The 17,230-nt window shown below is 37.7% G+C and overlaps 1 protein-coding gene across 4 annotated transcripts in view; it reads left to right on the top strand.

The window, feature by feature from the left end:
- Positions 1-17,230, top strand: part of CSNK2A2 (casein kinase 2 alpha 2) — a 39,359-nt gene that overhangs the window by 1,971 nt on the left and 20,158 nt on the right. For all 4 annotated transcript variants that reach the window (XM_082439513.1, XM_082439514.1, XM_082439511.1 and 1 more), the window contains exons 3-4: positions 8,467-8,568; positions 10,942-10,992. Coding sequence is in view for 3 of the 4 variants with exons in the window: in XM_082439514.1 (XP_082295640.1) it covers positions 8,467-8,568; positions 10,942-10,992 (153 nt within the window). In the remaining variant the exon portion in view is untranslated. The remainder of the gene's footprint in view (positions 1-8,466; positions 8,569-10,941; positions 10,993-17,230) is intronic.

Below are 17,230 nucleotides of genomic sequence, written 5' to 3'. Positions count from 1 at the left end.
TAATAATGGGAACAAAACAGCCTGAATCTGGTTTAGCAGCCTAAGTTTGTTAAAGATACACCTTTGTCATCTCTTGAATGAAGGCATGATCTTAATGAGCATGAAGAGTTGGCTAAATTATCTTCAGGTAACTGTGTAGCTTTGATAATGTTTTATAGGGTGTACTAAAAAGTAATTCTTAGAATCTGTGAAGGGTATTCATCATTGCCAGATTATTTAATATGTGTGCATGTCATTTAGTGAAATCTTGAGATGACCAAAGAGTTAGTTAATATAAGCACTTTTACACATACAAGAGTTACATTGTGGCCATTTTGAAGAGGCTTTGTGAATAAGAATGTGGGATTGAAAAGCTGTTTTTGTATCTTAAGTAGAGTTAGGGCACCTGTGTCCCTATTTAGAAAGAGGGGTCAGGCTTAGACTGTCTGAAAATCACCTTTCCAAAAAGTGATCATCTCTATTATGCAGTACCATCCTGGCCTAGTGATGAAGAGGCAGGATTGCAGTTGAGAGAAATAGGCAAATTATTTGTGCTGTCAGAAACACGGGGGTAAGAAGTGAGGAACTGATTTTAAAGACGTGGAGTTTTTGACTCTTCTCTTCCCTAAATATGAATTGCACCTACAGAGTCACATGATCTTTTTTGTTTATTTTTCTTCACAAGCATAAATATTGAAAGAAATGTTCTCTTCAGAGAAATCACCTGGCAAAGGCATACAATTTTTTTCTTTATACATTAGCATAAATGTTTTTAATATAAGCTGCTTAAAATTTCTTTAGGAAATTTTAAGCAAGGCATAAATTGAAATTAGGAATATCCACATTCCATTGCTGTACATTCAGAAGAATGAACTGCTGACTCTAAAGCAATTCCAGAAAAATGTCTAAACATTTGTGTGACGGTAGCATTTTTAGAGTAAGTGTGCAACTTCCTGTAGTGTCTTTTTTGAAAAGGAACAACATTCAGGTGTACATGTAAATAACAGTACATTCATTTAGGGAAGCATCACGTTGCCCTTTAGTCATCCTTGTAGAGAGCTTCATAGCCTCAGTTGCTGGATAGCTTTTCTCCTGCTCTAAAGATTCGGAGGATATGTTTAGGGAACCCAATATGGAAGCTGAAGGTTATTTTTAACCGACAAGAAATGTAGGCACAAAGAAACATATCTCACATCACTATGTTGAAATAACCCTTAGCCAGAACTCCTGTTTGCTATTTCTTCCTGTCTCTTACTGCTCATTTTAGTACTGGGTTATAAGATCTTAACGTTGAGCACAGAGTAAGTTCCAGTGTTCTCGAATAAGACTTGGGAGGCCCCCTTGATGCTCTAGCTAATGAAGTGTTGTTTCTTGTATCTTTTCCACAAAAGTTCTTCTCAGAGTGCAGCCTGAACCACCTTGTTTCCACTGGTGAAAACTACACTCACTTTCTGTTTTTCAAAGCCCTGTGACATTTCTGTCCAGATTTTGTTCTGTCTGATGGATGGAGTAAGAAACTATTAATGGTATTGTTGGGTTTTCTCGTTCTGACAGGCTGAATTAAAGTAGATTAAAAGTATTGTTTTTTAAAAAGAATAGGGTCTTTACTCAGTAAAGTGCCCCTATTCAGATAAGTCAAAGTTATGACTAATACCTACTGTTGCGGTGCTTGGCCACAGGAAATTAGTTCCTTAACAGAGTGCCGGTTGCTCATAATTTGAAGGAATCCAGAAAAAGCTTCCTTTTCATCTAGGCATACTGTATTTCAACTTCAAGAAGGAATTATATATTGATGTGCACATTGTGACTGAGACAGAGGGTACATTCCTTGAGGACAGGGGCTGCCTGCTTTTTTGGCGAACATTCCATCCAGTCCTTTTCAATATATGACAATGGTTGGATGATGAATGACCACAGAGGGATTTTATATCATTTAATTTACATCAGTAGATTTCTCAGTATTTTTGTGATGAGAAGATATTGGGGCTATTAAGAGGTTTTAGGAATTTAGAAATTGGTGAGCAAAATGTTTCTGTCTATGCTGAAGTGAGATCCTCAGTCTGAAATCTTCAAAGAAAACTTTCCAATCAATAGGGAGGTTATATCTTTTTTGACAGAAATTGTTTTGAGGAGAAAAGGCCGAGGATGGGGGGCGGGGGTGGTAAGGGTTAATATAGCAGGGTAGAAAACCACTTTTGTGCCTGAGGTTTCATCTTGATTTTGAAAAGTCAACTTTTCAGTTCCTTTGTAGACCTCTTAGGAAGGTATAGACAGAAATAAAAACATTTGGCCATTTTGGACAACTTATAGTGCTTTGTGAGTATCACCTATGTATGGATTTCATCTCTTCTTAGAGTCCTTGGGATCCTTCAAATTCAACTGCTATTTTCTAAGTAGAAGTTAAGAGCAATACCAGTTTTTAAAAAACAGATGTGCAGGCTTTTGGACCCATGCTGCAAGGACTGGAAATCCTCATATTAGGCTTCCTGTTGGTAGTCTTATATTTTTATTTATTTTTTATTTTTAAAAATTATTTATTTATTTATTTATTTTTGGCTGTGTTGGGTCTTCGTTTCTGTGTGAGGGCTTTCTCCAGTTGTGGCAAGCGGGGGCCGCTCTTCATCGCGGTGCGCAGGCCTCTCACTATCGCGGCCTCTCTTGTTGCGGAGCACAAGCTCCAGACGCGCAGGCTCAGTAGTTGTGGCTCACGGGCCTAGTTGCTCCGCGGCATGTGGGATCTTCCCAGACCAGGGCTCGAACCCGTGTCCCCTGCATTGGCAGGCAGATTCTCAACCACTGCGCCACCAGGGAAGCCCGGTAGTCTTATTTTATACAAAGAGCTTGGCTGTCCATTTTTTCCCCCCAGAAATAATTATCAAGCTTCAAACAAAGAATGATGGTAATACAAGTTTATCTTTTCAGCATGTTTAGCCTACTTGTTTGTAGGTATATTTAAATTTTTGTACTTGCAGGAGGTAGTGTTAAAAGAAGGATGAGATGACTGTTGATTACAGATTTTTTTAGTTACTTCATAGTGGGCTTCCTAGTGGGCGGGTGGCTGTTTAAGTTATATCAAAATGATGTTTGCTCTGTGCTTTCTCCTTTATTTCTACTTCATCAGCTGCTAGGTTTTTTACCCTCCTTTTACTTTATTAGGCAAGTGTGCCAAGACATCATTGTCCTGAAACAAGACATTAATACTAATTTATCTAAATTTTTTGGTGATTTCTAGTTTCTACACACGTCTCGTGGTATAAAAAGTGTTAAAAAGAGTATTATTAAAGTATTAAAAATAAAAATTTGGGGACTTCCCTGGTGGTCCAGTGGCTAAGACTCCACGATCCCAATGCAGGGGGTCTGGGTTCGATCCCTGGTCAGGGAACTAGATCCTGCCTACAGCAACAAAGATCCCACGTGCTGCAACTAAGACCCGGCACAACCAAATAAATAAATGAATAAATATTAAAAAAACAAAAAGTTAAAAATTGTGAACTAGTCAGTGCTGTTTCTAATATTGTGGTTGTGGGGTCAGACATTGAGAGTGTGGTTAACCTGTGAAACAGAGTCACAGGATAGGGGAGTGCAGGTATTATTAGAACCCAGCCTCTTTTTTACAGACCCAGGGGAACCTGCAGTTTGCTCAGGGTTCCATGGCTGGTGGGGGGCAGAAGCACTAGGTTCACGACCTTCGGTCCCTGCCATGGAGTCTTGGTAGATGTGAGGGGCACAAGTAGGACATTTGCTGGATGTTCTGAACTGTATTGGAAAGATGGCCAAACACTCACTGGAAGTCAAATGGAATTAATTTGTTTCCAATGATTTTGGGAGTTATTCTTCTGAAGGGAAATATTTGACATCAGAGGGTTGCTGGTTGAAGTGTGGGATAGATGAAAGCCCAGAGAGCCATAGGGACCCAGACTTGGGTTCTCTGGTTTGTATCCACAGCAGCATGTTTAATGCGTAAGTGAAATGTTACTTTCCTTTCTTGTTTGACACCACAAGAACAAGTGTTTTTATACTTTTTTAACCCATACAGTTCTTCCAAGTCTCATCCTGATCGCTTGCTCAGGGAGCAGAACCAGTAGTAGAAAGGACTGTACCATCCTCTCCATGAGATTCAGAAGGCCTGCTATGTGCCTCACATTTTTAAATAAAAAATGTTCTTATAATCTAGAATAAACAGTTCAAGACGTTGATAATGTAATTGAGAAGACGAGAGCTGAAAGATTAGGGGCAAATTTGCTGTGAAGAAATAAACACTGCTCTGCTCAGATAATGTTTATATTTAGGTCAGTCGTAATGGATTTTAGAGATGCTACCAGGGTAATAAAATAAAAGCCATCATCCAGACTGAGCTTTCTTTCTTCTCTATCCTACATTCCTGACAACCATTGTTCATTGTAATTGTTTATTGCAGGTGATGAAATTAATCTTAGTGGGGCAGTTGTTGCTTTGGTAGTGGAATAAAAGTAATCCCAGATTTGAAAGTTCTGAGCTATATTCCTGCCTTCCTTGAATTTATCAGTTCAGTTATGCCTGGAAAGAAATTAAAACAGGACTTTGCCTATTAACATTTGCTGGCATTTATTGAGGTCATAATTCTTACGCCTTTGGTAGACATTACTTTGCAAATTCAGTCACAATTAAATGCTGGTAATTGAAATCATTCTCAGATCTGGCTTTTTAAAAATCTGCTGTGAGTAAATAGGACAGATTACTGGCCTTATCAACTTTTGTCTTTCTAAGCAGCCAATACTAAATTGGTCTTTTGTTTTAAAATGTTTAATGTTGGTGAATAGGGAAAGAGAAAAAGGACCTTACTCTTGGATTACATTGAACAGGGTTCTCCTGAATAGCTGGGACTCTTCGCCTGTGAGCAGAAACGTTCTGAAAAAAATCTGTTTTTCTTTCTTTTCAGAGCTCATGCACAGAACATTTTAAATGAGTTTTTCCCCTTTAAATATTCTCTCTAGGTGTGTGCCAAAATTAATTTATTATTGAAACTTGATTTAATACTTTAATTTCTTTTTTAGCTTTTTGCCATTTTATCTACTAGACTTTGAGTTTAAATTTTTTTGTTTTGTTAAACAGCTAAACTGATTCAGTTAGAACCAGATATTCTCTGAATTGGAATAAATGAACCTTAGGTGAGACAGAGACTTTTTCTAGCATGCAGGATGAAATGTGAAATGATGTGATTGTGATGGAAATGTATTCTCCGCTTTAGTGACGGTGAATGAATGCAGACAATGGGCTAGAGGGTCAGAGCATCCTTATTTCTATAAAAATTCATGGTCTATTTTCCTTCGGATGCAAGGATCCTCCCTTATAAATCCTAACTTTTTCTCTTCAATTCTTTTTATAGACTTTAAATCTTTGCTTTCACTCCCTAGGAGCTCATTGGTTTTTCAGCTTCTGGAGCATCTCTTAGGTTCAGAGGAGTGAGCTTGAGGCTAAAGGGAGTTACCCGTAGCCTGGGTCCTGTAGAGACTTGGTGCCCTTGCTTTGGAGGGGAGTGTCCTGAGCTGTACATCACTCTCCTTTTTCTTACAGTCTCTTTGTCTTTTGTCAGTATGTGAGAACTCGAGCTGCAGTGTGACTCCATTGTGCCACTTCAGAATTGTCCTGCTGTCCCCAGTCTCTAGTTTGGCAAGTTATTGGACAGGTGACAATTGGGCAAAAAAATATGCTTCACGTGCTCTATAAGTTACCTTAGACATAATGAAAAATATGTTCATCTTAACTGGGTTGTCCAGGAACTGGGTACCTGCCTGATCTGTTGCTGAATAACGGGAGAACAAAGCAAGGCTTTATGTGGGGCATTGTCATAGGAGCAACTTATTTAATGGGTTACCCCTGTACTAATTTACTGTTAGAGGGAGAAGAGGGATTTTGGTGAACACAGGCTTCTTCTGGCTGTTGTGTTTTTCTCCCTCTGTTGCCACTCCCACAGATGTGTAACTGCTTTCCAGTAGTGACTCTAGAATTCTAGACTATTGACTCTAGAATTTTCTTACATTGAATATACTGGTATCGTTGGCTAAATTTTTAGATATGATAGCCAGCTTTTATTTTTCTTTTAACTTACTAACAAAATTTCAGACTTACAGAAAAATTGCAAAAATTCCCGTATCTCTCACCCAGATTTCTCAAATATTGACATTTGTTTTATTCTTCTCTCTCACTCTCTCATATATATACACATAGATGTGTATGTGTGTGCATATAAATAATTATATTTCTTTTACATGTCTTAAGTGCCTGAGAGGAAATTGCAGTCATCCCTAATTTCCTGTTTCCTAAAAACAAGAACAATTGCTTACATAACCCACAATGCCATGATCAAAAATCAGAAATTAACACTGATGCAGTGCTGTTAATCTACAGCTCTCATTCTCATTTGCCAGTTGTCCTTATAATGTTCTTTATAGCAAAGGAAAATTCCAGACCATGTGTTATATTCAGTTGTCATCTTTTTAAACTGGAATAGTTGTTCAGTCTGTGTGTTTCATGACATTGACATTTTTTTTTTTTAATATTTCAGCTTACTTCTTTTTTTTTAAACTTTGGGTTTGTTTAATTAATTAATTAATTTATTTATTTATAGCTGTGTTGGGTCTTAGTCTCTGTGCGAGGGCTTTCTCCAGTCGTGGCAAGTGGGGGCCACTCCTCATCGCGGTGCGCGGGCCTCTCACCATCGCGGCCTCTCTCGTTGCGGAGCACAGGCTCCAGACGCGCAGGCTCAGCAGTTGTGGCTCACGGGCCCAGCCGCTCCGCGGCACGCGGGATCTTCCCAGACCAGGGCTCGAACCCGCGTCCCCTGCACCGGCAGGCAGACTCTCAACCACTGCACCACCAGGGAAGCCCCGACATTGACATTTTTGAAGCTTATAGGCTGCTTATTTTGTAGTATATCCTTCTCTGGCTGTTTTCTGACCAAGTTGTACTTCATATTCAAGTGCTTCATTTTCCCAAAATATTGAGCTCTGTAATTATGAAAAAGGGAAGTAAGGAGTAAAATTCCTAAGTGGACGTGAGGAAGAACCACAGTAGCCAGATCTATTCTACTGAAAACCCTGACCAAGTGGAGTGGCCATGATTGTGGCAGCTGGCTTGGAAGAATGCAGCCAGATTCCCGTCTCTCAGTTGAGCACCCTCTTAGAGGTGATGCAGTTGTGCTGTATTTCATAATCTCTCTGTTCTGTTGTGTGCTGAAAGCTGTAGCTTGGTGACCAACAAGAGGTTTCTCTGGCATGTGTGTATATTACATCTCCCCCCATCCCACCACCACCACCACATACACACAAGGCTTTTTCAGTCTTGTTTCGTGGCTAATCCATTGGACTCTCTTTGCCTGTGCTTTTATAACAGTGTCTCAGTGGTGGAATACTCCTTTTCCTCAGTTATGTTTCTTCCATAGCCACACTTGGGAAATGAAAGCTCAGTGGCTAAGAGTGAGGCCTACAGTCAGACTGTCTAGATTTGAATCCTGCCCCCACTTGTTAGAATTAGCTGTGCGACCTTGGGCAAATAGCTCAACTTGCCTGAGTCTACTGCATAGGAATTTTGTGAGGATGAAATATGATTTATTACTAACTGAAATTTTGAAAATAATAAAGCTCACATTTATTGACTGCTTCCTATATGCCAGTCACTGTTTAAGTACTTTATAAGTACTTTATAAAGCATGATTGATTATGATAATGCTTATTTTTCCAGAACTACTTTTATTCTTCTTCAAACTCTTTAGCCCATTTAAGACAAGAAATAACATGTATAATGCTAGTATTTCTGATTAAGGTTTTTGATTTTTCTGTCCAACAGATTGAAAGGTTAGTAGGTAGCGGGAGTTTTCAGTCACTGCTGTGTCAGAGGTCAGTTTTCTCCTTTGCTGATCCATCATCTCTTTCTTTAGGAATGGGATCTCTTGGGAAGTTTTACTAGCTCTGAACTGATTTCAGATTCTAGATATTAAGGAAATGGGAGTGCAGACAGGACATGGGAGCCAGCAGCTGGGAAACAAGTTTGTAACTTGATGTCAGTGAACTGGTCTTCGCTCCTAGAAGACAAAATTACATGCAACCCGTTGGAAGAGCAGGTGTCTCACCATTTTGTTTCAGTTTTTCCATTTGTGAGTGCATGATAGACAGCTGTTCAGAGCTATAACATTTTCCATTTGGCAGTTAGTTATCTAGTAAGCATTTTATTTTTAAAGTATGACATGGGTATTCAAAATTTTATATGCCCTAAATGTAACTACTTAAAGATTTGACACATAAGCTATATGAGTCCATGAATTATTTGATTCTTATGAGCAGGCCCATTTTATCTCTTTTTTTTCTTTTATTTTCTTCTAATTTAGACATGGCCTTTAGCATAACACAGTGTGCAAGATAGTACAATATCCATTTGATATAAACATTGTTTTAAAGTTTTATTTATTAACTTCAAAGGAGTCTTACTTCTGATTACTCTTGTGTATTTAAGCCAGTGAAGAAAAAGAAGATAAAACGAGAGGTTAAGATTCTGGAGAACCTTCGTGGTGGAACAAATATCATTAAGCTGATTGACACTGTGAAGGACCCTGTGGTAGGTGCCTGGTGGTTGCAGGAGAGAGTTTGTGTGTGTGTGTATGCCAATGTCACAAAACCTGAAAATAATGGGAAACATCATTATAATATAGTGGGAATGATTGTGTTTGTCTTTACTACTAACTGATTTTGAAAACCAGAAAAAATCATGGTGGCCCAATGATAAAATAGCCACCGCCACTTTTATGGAATCTAAAAGTTTATGTAGAAAAAAATCCCTGTCCCAGGTTTATTACCTCGTTATTTTGATTTGGCCCACAAACATTTGCTGAATATTTCCTTATGGCCCTGCTTTTCTCCCAACTTTGAAAGCTCGTTACTGCCAATTAACATTATTTTACCTCACTTAAGTAAGCCTGACATTTGAAAATCTGGGTTTATAGAAGGAAATAGGAAGTGTCTCCATGTGGACACTTGCCATAGAGAGCTGAACAGATCACAGCCCCACAGACTCCTTGAGGTCACTATCTTGCTGTTTCTCATACTGGTCTTTAATTCAGCATCCACCATCGGGGCTCACATTGTATATGCAGATGCAATTTAAATATTTTTGTTAAAATGCTTAATTTTTAGCCATTTTAAATGTGCTGTTTAATTTTGTTTTCTCTCCCCCTCGGGAGTAACTTAACCTTAAGTGTTTATGATTAGCCAAGCTTCCCATTCAATTTCTGTTCTTTACCTGTTCTACCTCAACTATTTCCCTGTTCTCCCATGATAGCTTTTTAAGAAGTAGGTCTTTGCTTCTGTCTGCTAAAGACATCCTCATAATAATGTAGCTAACATGCATTGAATGCTTACTGTGTGCCAGGCACTGTTCTGAGTGTTTAACGGTATCATGTCGTTTAATCCCCACAACAATTCAGTGGGGGTGGGTAACATTATTGTCCACATTGTCCCATTGTATAGATAAGAAAACTGAAGTCTGCAGAGGTTAAGTAATTTGCCCAAGATTACACAGTATCATTGAATTGAAAAAAAGAAAATTTTTCCTTTTGGACCCTGAAAAGATCGAGAAGGATGGTTGTATGCTGGATTCTATCCGAGGCATTAAAAATGTATCCCAACCTTATCAGCTCAGATTGATTTTACAGTGACTAACTCTGGACTACATAATCCTTGAAAATGGCCTGCAGTGTGGGCCAGTATGTAGTTTTATACCTAGAGCATCTTCATTTTGCTTTTTTTTTTTTTTTTTAAGTTAACAGAACTTAATGATTCCTGTCTTACTATTTTTGTAATTTGTTACTTAAAGCATGTATGTGTTTTACATGGTACGTAACGCAAGTAAATCAAGGTGAATGAAAACCAATAGGGAACCCTCATCCCCTAACTTGTAGGGGGACAGGCTTGCTCCCAGCCTATAGAGAGATCTGGTGGTCTTATTGAAACTTTCAGCATTGGGCTAGTGAGGAATCCTTGCACCAGGTCTGCTGCTTGCTCAAAGACTTGCATGCATGCACTGTGGCCTATTTCCTAGGTAACTTTTACTTGCTTCCTTGAGCAAAACTTCACAGCCGTAAAGATTTCCAAGATGATTTTATTTCTTCCTATAATCCTTTAAGCCCCTGCTTTTCTCTCAATTTTGAAAGCTTGTTACTGCCATTTAGCATTATTTTACCTTACTTAGGTAAACCTGACTTTTGAATATCTGTATTTACACAAGGAAATATTGAACATTTTGTACTCATTGCATTAAAGATTATAGTACTCAAAAATACTGGATTTTATATGATTTGTGGGGGAAACACATGTTTGTAACGTGAGACATTCTCTAATTGTCCCTAGCCAAGGCAATAATTTCACATTCTACCTTATTGATAATTATAGACTTTTTTGGATCCTAAAAAGACCAGTAATAAATTCCCAAGACCCATGATAATTCTGTAAAATGCATCTGGCTCATTAACCCAAGATGAAAACTAACACTCCTTTTGTAGTTGGCAACCTGGAACACTGAAGAGTATAAATCTTCACATAATGTGCCAGGCCCACTGACAGGTTGGTCAGAGAATACAACTCTTCTTAAAAAACAAAAAGAAAACCTTTATTATGAAATTTTGCAACCATTTGCAAAATAAAATGAATAGTATAATGAACCTCCCTGCACACATCACCCAACTTCAGCTCACGTTAATCAGCTTGTGGCCAACTTTGTTTCATCTATACCCCACCCACTTCCCACCAACCACCATCCCCAGTTGTTTTGAAGCAAATTCCAAACTTAAAATTTCAAGAGGATTCTTTCTTAATAGGCTCTCCCTGATGAGTGAATCTCTTTCATCTAAGTGAGATTTGGGGGTAGGCCAGTACAACAGAAGCAAATTACATTTATTGTTTGAAACTTACAAAGCATTAATATTCTCTCTTGCAGTCAAAGACACCAGCTTTGGTATTTGAATATATCAATAATACAGATTTTAAGGTGCGTATATACTTTTTCTTTCTGGCATGGGGTTAATGGAGAGTGGGGAGGTGGCGATAAGTACTCTTGATACTCGAGAACACAAGGGGGCCGGGAAAGGTCATTGGTGAGAGCAGGAAATAACATTGGATTCCTTAAAGCATTAGTACAGAATGCAGAAAGTGGTTAGGTTCTTGCACAGGTGAAATTACTCATCACTCTTTGCCTTGCTTACTCTGGGGAGAGCTGCTGGGCTGGGTCTAAGTTAATGCCTCATTTATAATGCTCCTGTTGTAGACAGCGTAGTTTTAGGTAGGTGTTAACTTTAATTTTCATACAGATCTTATATTACTGATAGGAAGTGATAAATGGATACAGGACTTGTGTGGAAAACAAGTCAGTATAGTACCTTGGATTCAAGCTGTCAGATGGCATGTGTATTCATGCACACTGTGTACAAAGCAGATGACACAGAGTCACTGTGCTTTAGAAAAGCCCTATTTTGGGTTATTTACATTTCTTATGTTTATAATGCATGTTAATTTAGACTTTAAAGTGTTCCAAAAGCGTGGTTTTTCGTGAATTTGTTTTTATTTTTGTTCAAACACTGCAACCTTCTGATAAGGAGCCAGGCATACTGGACATGGTAGAGCATAATATGAAAACCAATATAAAAGCAAATAGTGGTGTTGATTTTTAGGGGCATTTAGAGAACTTTTAGGTGAATATAATTCTCTGTCAGTGTATGAAAGGCTTGTGATTTTGTTGTGATGGAAGTTAGGACAAAACCAAATCAGCAGTTGAAAGTTGATGCTATGGGGAGTGATGCTTTTGGGTGAAAATAAAAGAATCTTATCCTCACATTTACTTTTTCTTTGGTAATCACTCTAAAATAATTAGTGAAAATAAGCAAAAATGGATATTATGACTTACAAAACAATAAGCAAGTTTTATATTCAGTACAGTCATCCCTTGGTATCCATAGGGGATTGGTGATTGGTGATTGGTGATTGGTTCTAGGAGCCCCAGGAATACCAAAACCCGAGGACACTCAAGTCCCTTGTATATCAATAAAAATGGCATAGTATTTGCATGTAACGTATGCACGTCATCCTGTATACTTTAAATCATCTCTACTACTTGTAATACCTAATACAATGTAAATGGTATGTAAATAGTTGGTGGAGCACAGCAAATTCAACTTTATGGAATTTTTTTTTTTTTTTTCAATCCGCAGTTGGTTGAATCCTCAAATATGGAGGGACAATTGGATGGCTTTTCCCACTTGTAACAAGTTTCCTTGTTGATGTGACTCCTTAAAGGTGAACTCTAAAAAGTGGGATGTAAATTTTTTCATTAACTAGCAGAGCAGTGCTTAGCTGGTAGAGTACTGTGCTGATATATGTAACTGATCACACTTTTGCTATGAACAACTGAGGTTTATCAAGATGTCCATGATTGGAAATGTGTTTCTTAAGAAATAAGCTTTAGTGAAACCAAACATTTTCCTAATGCAAAAGTTTAAAAGCTGGTCTTAATGGAACTTCATAGTGAAATCCCTCAGGTTTCAGTGCTTCTGCTTCCTTAATGAATTTTTACCAGTTATCTAGCCACAGATGTAAAAATTTCACTTCAGTATTTTTTATTTTTTAATTTTTATTTATTTATTTGTTTTTGGCTGCATTTGGTCTTCGTTGCTGTGCATGGGCTTTTCTCTCCAGTTGTGGCAAACGGGGGCTACTCTTCATTGCGGCGCGCAGGCTTCTTATTGTGGTGGCTTCTCTTGTTGCGGAGCACGGGCTCTAGGTGCACGGGCTTCAGTAGTTGTGGCATGTGGGCTCAGTAGTTGTGGCTCGTGGGCTCTAGAGCACAGGCTCAGTAGTTGTGGCGCATGGGCTTAGTTGCTCCGCGGCATGTGGAATCTTCCTGGACCAGGGCTGGAACCCGTGTCCCCTGTATTAGCAGGCGGATTCTTAACCACTGCGCCACCAGGGAAGTCCCTCACTTCAGTATTTTTGTGTTTCTTAAATTGACAGCTGTTCTGTTGATTTAATAACATACAGAGGATCAGTTTTTAATTCCTAGAGAAATCTTACTTCTTACAAAGAGGATGTTTTGATGGCATATATTCTCTAGGAGCTTCCTTTAAAAGGGTCATGGGAAATTGATGTTTTTTGAGGCTTGCATATCTGAAAACATCTTTATTTTATCCTCCCAATTAATACATTTGCCATGATATAGAATTCTAGGTTGTAATTAATAATTTCCTCAGAATTTTGAAGAGATTGTTACCACTATTACCACTGAAGCCATTCTGGTTTCATCTTATATGTAATCTGGGTTTTTTGTTTTTTTCTTCTGAAAGCTTTTAGTATTTTCTCTTTATTCTCAGTCTCTGAAATTTCACAGTGATGTGCTTTCATACAGGTTGCTTTCATCCTTTGTTCTGGGGACTTACTGGGCTTTTTCAGTCTAGAAACCGATGTCCTTCCATTTTGAAAAAATATTTTTAATGTTCTTTTATTTTTTTCCCTTTCTTCTTTGTTCTCACTTTCTAGAACTCATTCGAATGTTAGACTTCATATATTGGCACTCTATTTTCTTCTCTGAATTTTAAAAATAGTATCCTGTTCTTTTATGTAATATCTTCTATTTTCTCACTGAGAATATGTGGGGTTTTTTTCCCATTATGTTTTCTTCTTCATCTCCTTTTCTGTTTTCCTTCCAAATTCCTTTTGGGGGGGGTGTTTTTGGGTTTTGTCTCTGCTACAGTTGTCTGAAATGTCACAGTTTTTGAATGTCTGCTCCCTCTGTAGAGTAATGAAATTACTGATTACTGATTGTCAGCTCCTGTCTCAAGAATGCAAGCCTGGCTGCCGGCAGCCCTAGTAGCCTCAAGTTGAGGAGAGCTATAGGGAGTGCCATGTGGACTTTCACTTAATTCCCCCTTTTCAGTGTCGTGTTTTTAAACTCATTTTCCTGTTTTCAGCTCAATCTCTTTGCCCTTTTTTAGTGATACCTGGGGTCACCAATTCTTGAGCCTTTCTGTAGTTTTTCATTGTGAAGTGTTTGCTACTGGGCCCCCTCCACTGGCAGAACGTTGGGAGAATTCTCAGCTTTTTTGGTCTGCTAAGTCAACTGAACATCTGTTTTATAGCTTCAAAGTTTGTTGTCTCTTCCATTCTCTTAGCATTGTGAGTAAATCCCCCTGTTCCTCTTAACGGTTTTTTTAAAATATTTATTTATTTATTTGGCTGCGTCAGGTCTTAGTTGTGGCATGTGGGATCTTTCGTTGTAGCGCCTGGGCTTCTCTCTAGTTGTGGCGCGCGGGCTCAGTAGTTGCAGCACGTGGGCTTAGTTGCCCTTGGCATGTGGGATCTTAGTTCCCCAACCAGAGATCAAACCTGCTTCCCCTGCATTGGAAGGCAGATTCTTAACCACTGGACCACCAGGGAAGTCCGTCTTACAGTTATTTTAGAGGAGCTTTGGGAAGAAACAGAGGTAGGATGGGTTGGTTCTGCCATGTTATTAAACTGTAGGTCCCCTTTGAATGTTCAAACGATGCCATTTTAGTCAACTTAAAATATCTGAAATATCAGGAAGAGCAAATCATAACAGGAAAATTACTTTTTTTTCCAGATAGTATGACAGGCCATAAGTGGGGAAATCAGTTGATTTATTGTCCAGTGTCCTTCAGGCTTATTATTTTGTCCTGTGTCCATCTTATTAGGAAAGGATGTTTTTATTTATTTTTTAAATTTTACTGTTAAGTGTATTAATAACTGGTTTTAAGGTATCATCCAGAGAAGGTTTGTCCCTGGTTTAAATATCAGGGATGAATCGACAGTGACACAGCCTGTTCTTTTCAGTATTTTTTATTGATACAATGGATAATCAATTTTTATCTGTAATTTCTTTTTATTGTAGAGTCTTTCTGATTTTGGTATCAAGGTTATACTGACTTCATAACATAAGTTAGATAGCTTTTCCTTTCTATTCTCTGAAAGTTTATATAAAATAGGGATGATCTAGGTAGTAGGTATCTTCTGAGGTGGGGAGGGGAGACTTTGAACTACACTTTCCTTTTTAAAACATACTGTTGGTTAAAGTTTTATCCTGGTTTTCTAACTCTTCCTGAGTCTATTTGGATAATTATTCCTAAAGTTGTCTACTTTAAATTATACTTGCATAAAGCTGTTGATAGAATTCTCTTAGGACTTAAAAACCTAATATGTCTGTAATTATGCTTTCCTTTACATTTGTAATATTATTTGTACCTTTACTCTCTTTTCTCTTTTTTTTTTTTTTAAGAAATCAGTGTTGCTAGAGATCTCTTATTAATGCTTTCAAAGAATTGCCTTTTGGTTTTGTGCTCAGAGAGTTTATGTTAGGTTTTCGATTTCATTCTGTTTCTGCTCCTGTCTTAATTATTTTGTTCCAACTTTTCTTCTTTCTTCCTTAATTATTTTCTTTCTTGGGTTTTCACTGTTTTTTCCTGTTAACTTCTTGAGTTGAAATCAGCTCATTTGATTTGTTTCTGTCTTTCTTGATTGGTAGTAAGTGTGCTTTAAGTCTATACAACCCCAAGCATCATTGTAGCTACATTCCATGGTTATGTAACTCACTTCTATATAGTTTTCAGATTACAAGTACAGATTCCAAACTTGTGGATTTGGGTTTTTCTCCCCAAATCTTTTACTTTGAAAAATTTAAAATCTACTGAAAATTGGAAAGAGTAGCACAGTTAATACCCTTACATTATCTAGATTTACTAGCTGTTATTATTTTGCCACATTTGTAGTTATTTCTCACCCCTTCCCAACCCTCCCCTCTTTGTCTTTCTTTTTGTTGAAGTCATCTTAAAGTAAGTTGTAGTCATCATGATACTTCACTTTTAAATATGCCATCACTGGAACTAGGTAGGACATTTTCCTGTATAACCACAATACTGTTAGTACACTTAAGAAATTTAATATTTATATTATAATGCCATCTAATATATAGTATAGAGTTTATATTCAAAAGTTTCCCAGTAATTATTGTCCTGGGAATGTCCATTCCGGATCCACTTGGTATTTTTTTGTTTATTTTTTTTTTAATGATTCTTTTAGTTGGTTCCTAATTTGATTGCACTGTGTCCAGAAAACATCTGTATAATGTTGATTATTTGGAATTTGTTGATGGTTGCTTTGTGGCTTTGGTACACAGTCATTTTTTTATATCAAGCTTGTTAATTTAAATCTTTTTCAGATCTTCTATGGCCTTGATAATTTTTTCCCTTGATATTTTATTTTGTGGTAGTGGTACTGGTTTGGTCAGTTTCTCCTTAAAATCATCAGTTATGCTTCGTATATGTCAAAGTGATAATAAAAGATACATGGTGATACTTGGAACAAAAGACAAAATTTGAAAGCAAATGAATAGGAAAAGCCAGTTTCTAAAAGTTGGAATGAATAGTTATAGAAAACTCCCAAACTCAGAATTGTCTCAAGGAAGCTAAGGTACTGTTTTAAGGTAGAAAGAGTTTTTTGTTGAGACATGCTTCTCAGTTTTCTATGCCTTTGGAAAAGTATCAGTAAAAATAAGTATACATTTTAAGTAAAATATATATCATTTGGGCATTTAAAAATTGTTTAAGACATCCCAAATGGGCTCCATCTTGAGAAGATGGTAGACCCATATTAATCTTTGGAAAATTTCATATCATTCACATAGAATTAGGCCTTGACTACCTGATTATCTTGAGGCCTTGTTAATGCTGTTAGGGTCTGATGTGGAGATGGTGCATTCACAGACTAAATAAAGTTTCCTTAATTGGGGGAACAAAATTTACTTTTACTATAAATCACTGACATTATTTTGTCATTTCTTTGTAAGACATTTTCGGGTGATTTGTAGTAACTTTGATGTTCTTGATTAATGATTTTTTCTGCTTCCTTAAGTTTCTAAAAATGTTGCCCTTGGTTTCATTCTGGATCTTGGGGTTATGTGTGAACAGTGCTATAAAATGGGTGCCTCCTGCATTCAGCACCTTTCACTTTTACTTTATTTCGCACTCGCCCCACTTTTTCTTCTCCCTACGTGGGGACCACTGGTTTCTGGACATAGACCAAGCTGTGTATGGCAGGGAAAATGCAAGCTGTGTGTGCAGCGTGAGAGTTTGCTGTGCTGGTGATTCCCACATCTGGCTGGGAACCTTCTTGAAGTGAGAAGTCCTCCTGAATGACAGTCGTTAGGGATGGGGCCTTGGAATCTAGCT

Source organism: Balaenoptera physalus (genome assembly GCF_965194825.1).
Source record: "Balaenoptera physalus genome assembly, chromosome: 19".
Lineage (NCBI taxonomy): Eukaryota > Metazoa > Chordata > Mammalia > Artiodactyla > Balaenopteridae > Balaenoptera > Balaenoptera physalus.
The sequence above is the reverse complement of the archived record's forward strand: the minus strand, read 5'-3'. Positions and strand labels throughout refer to the sequence as shown.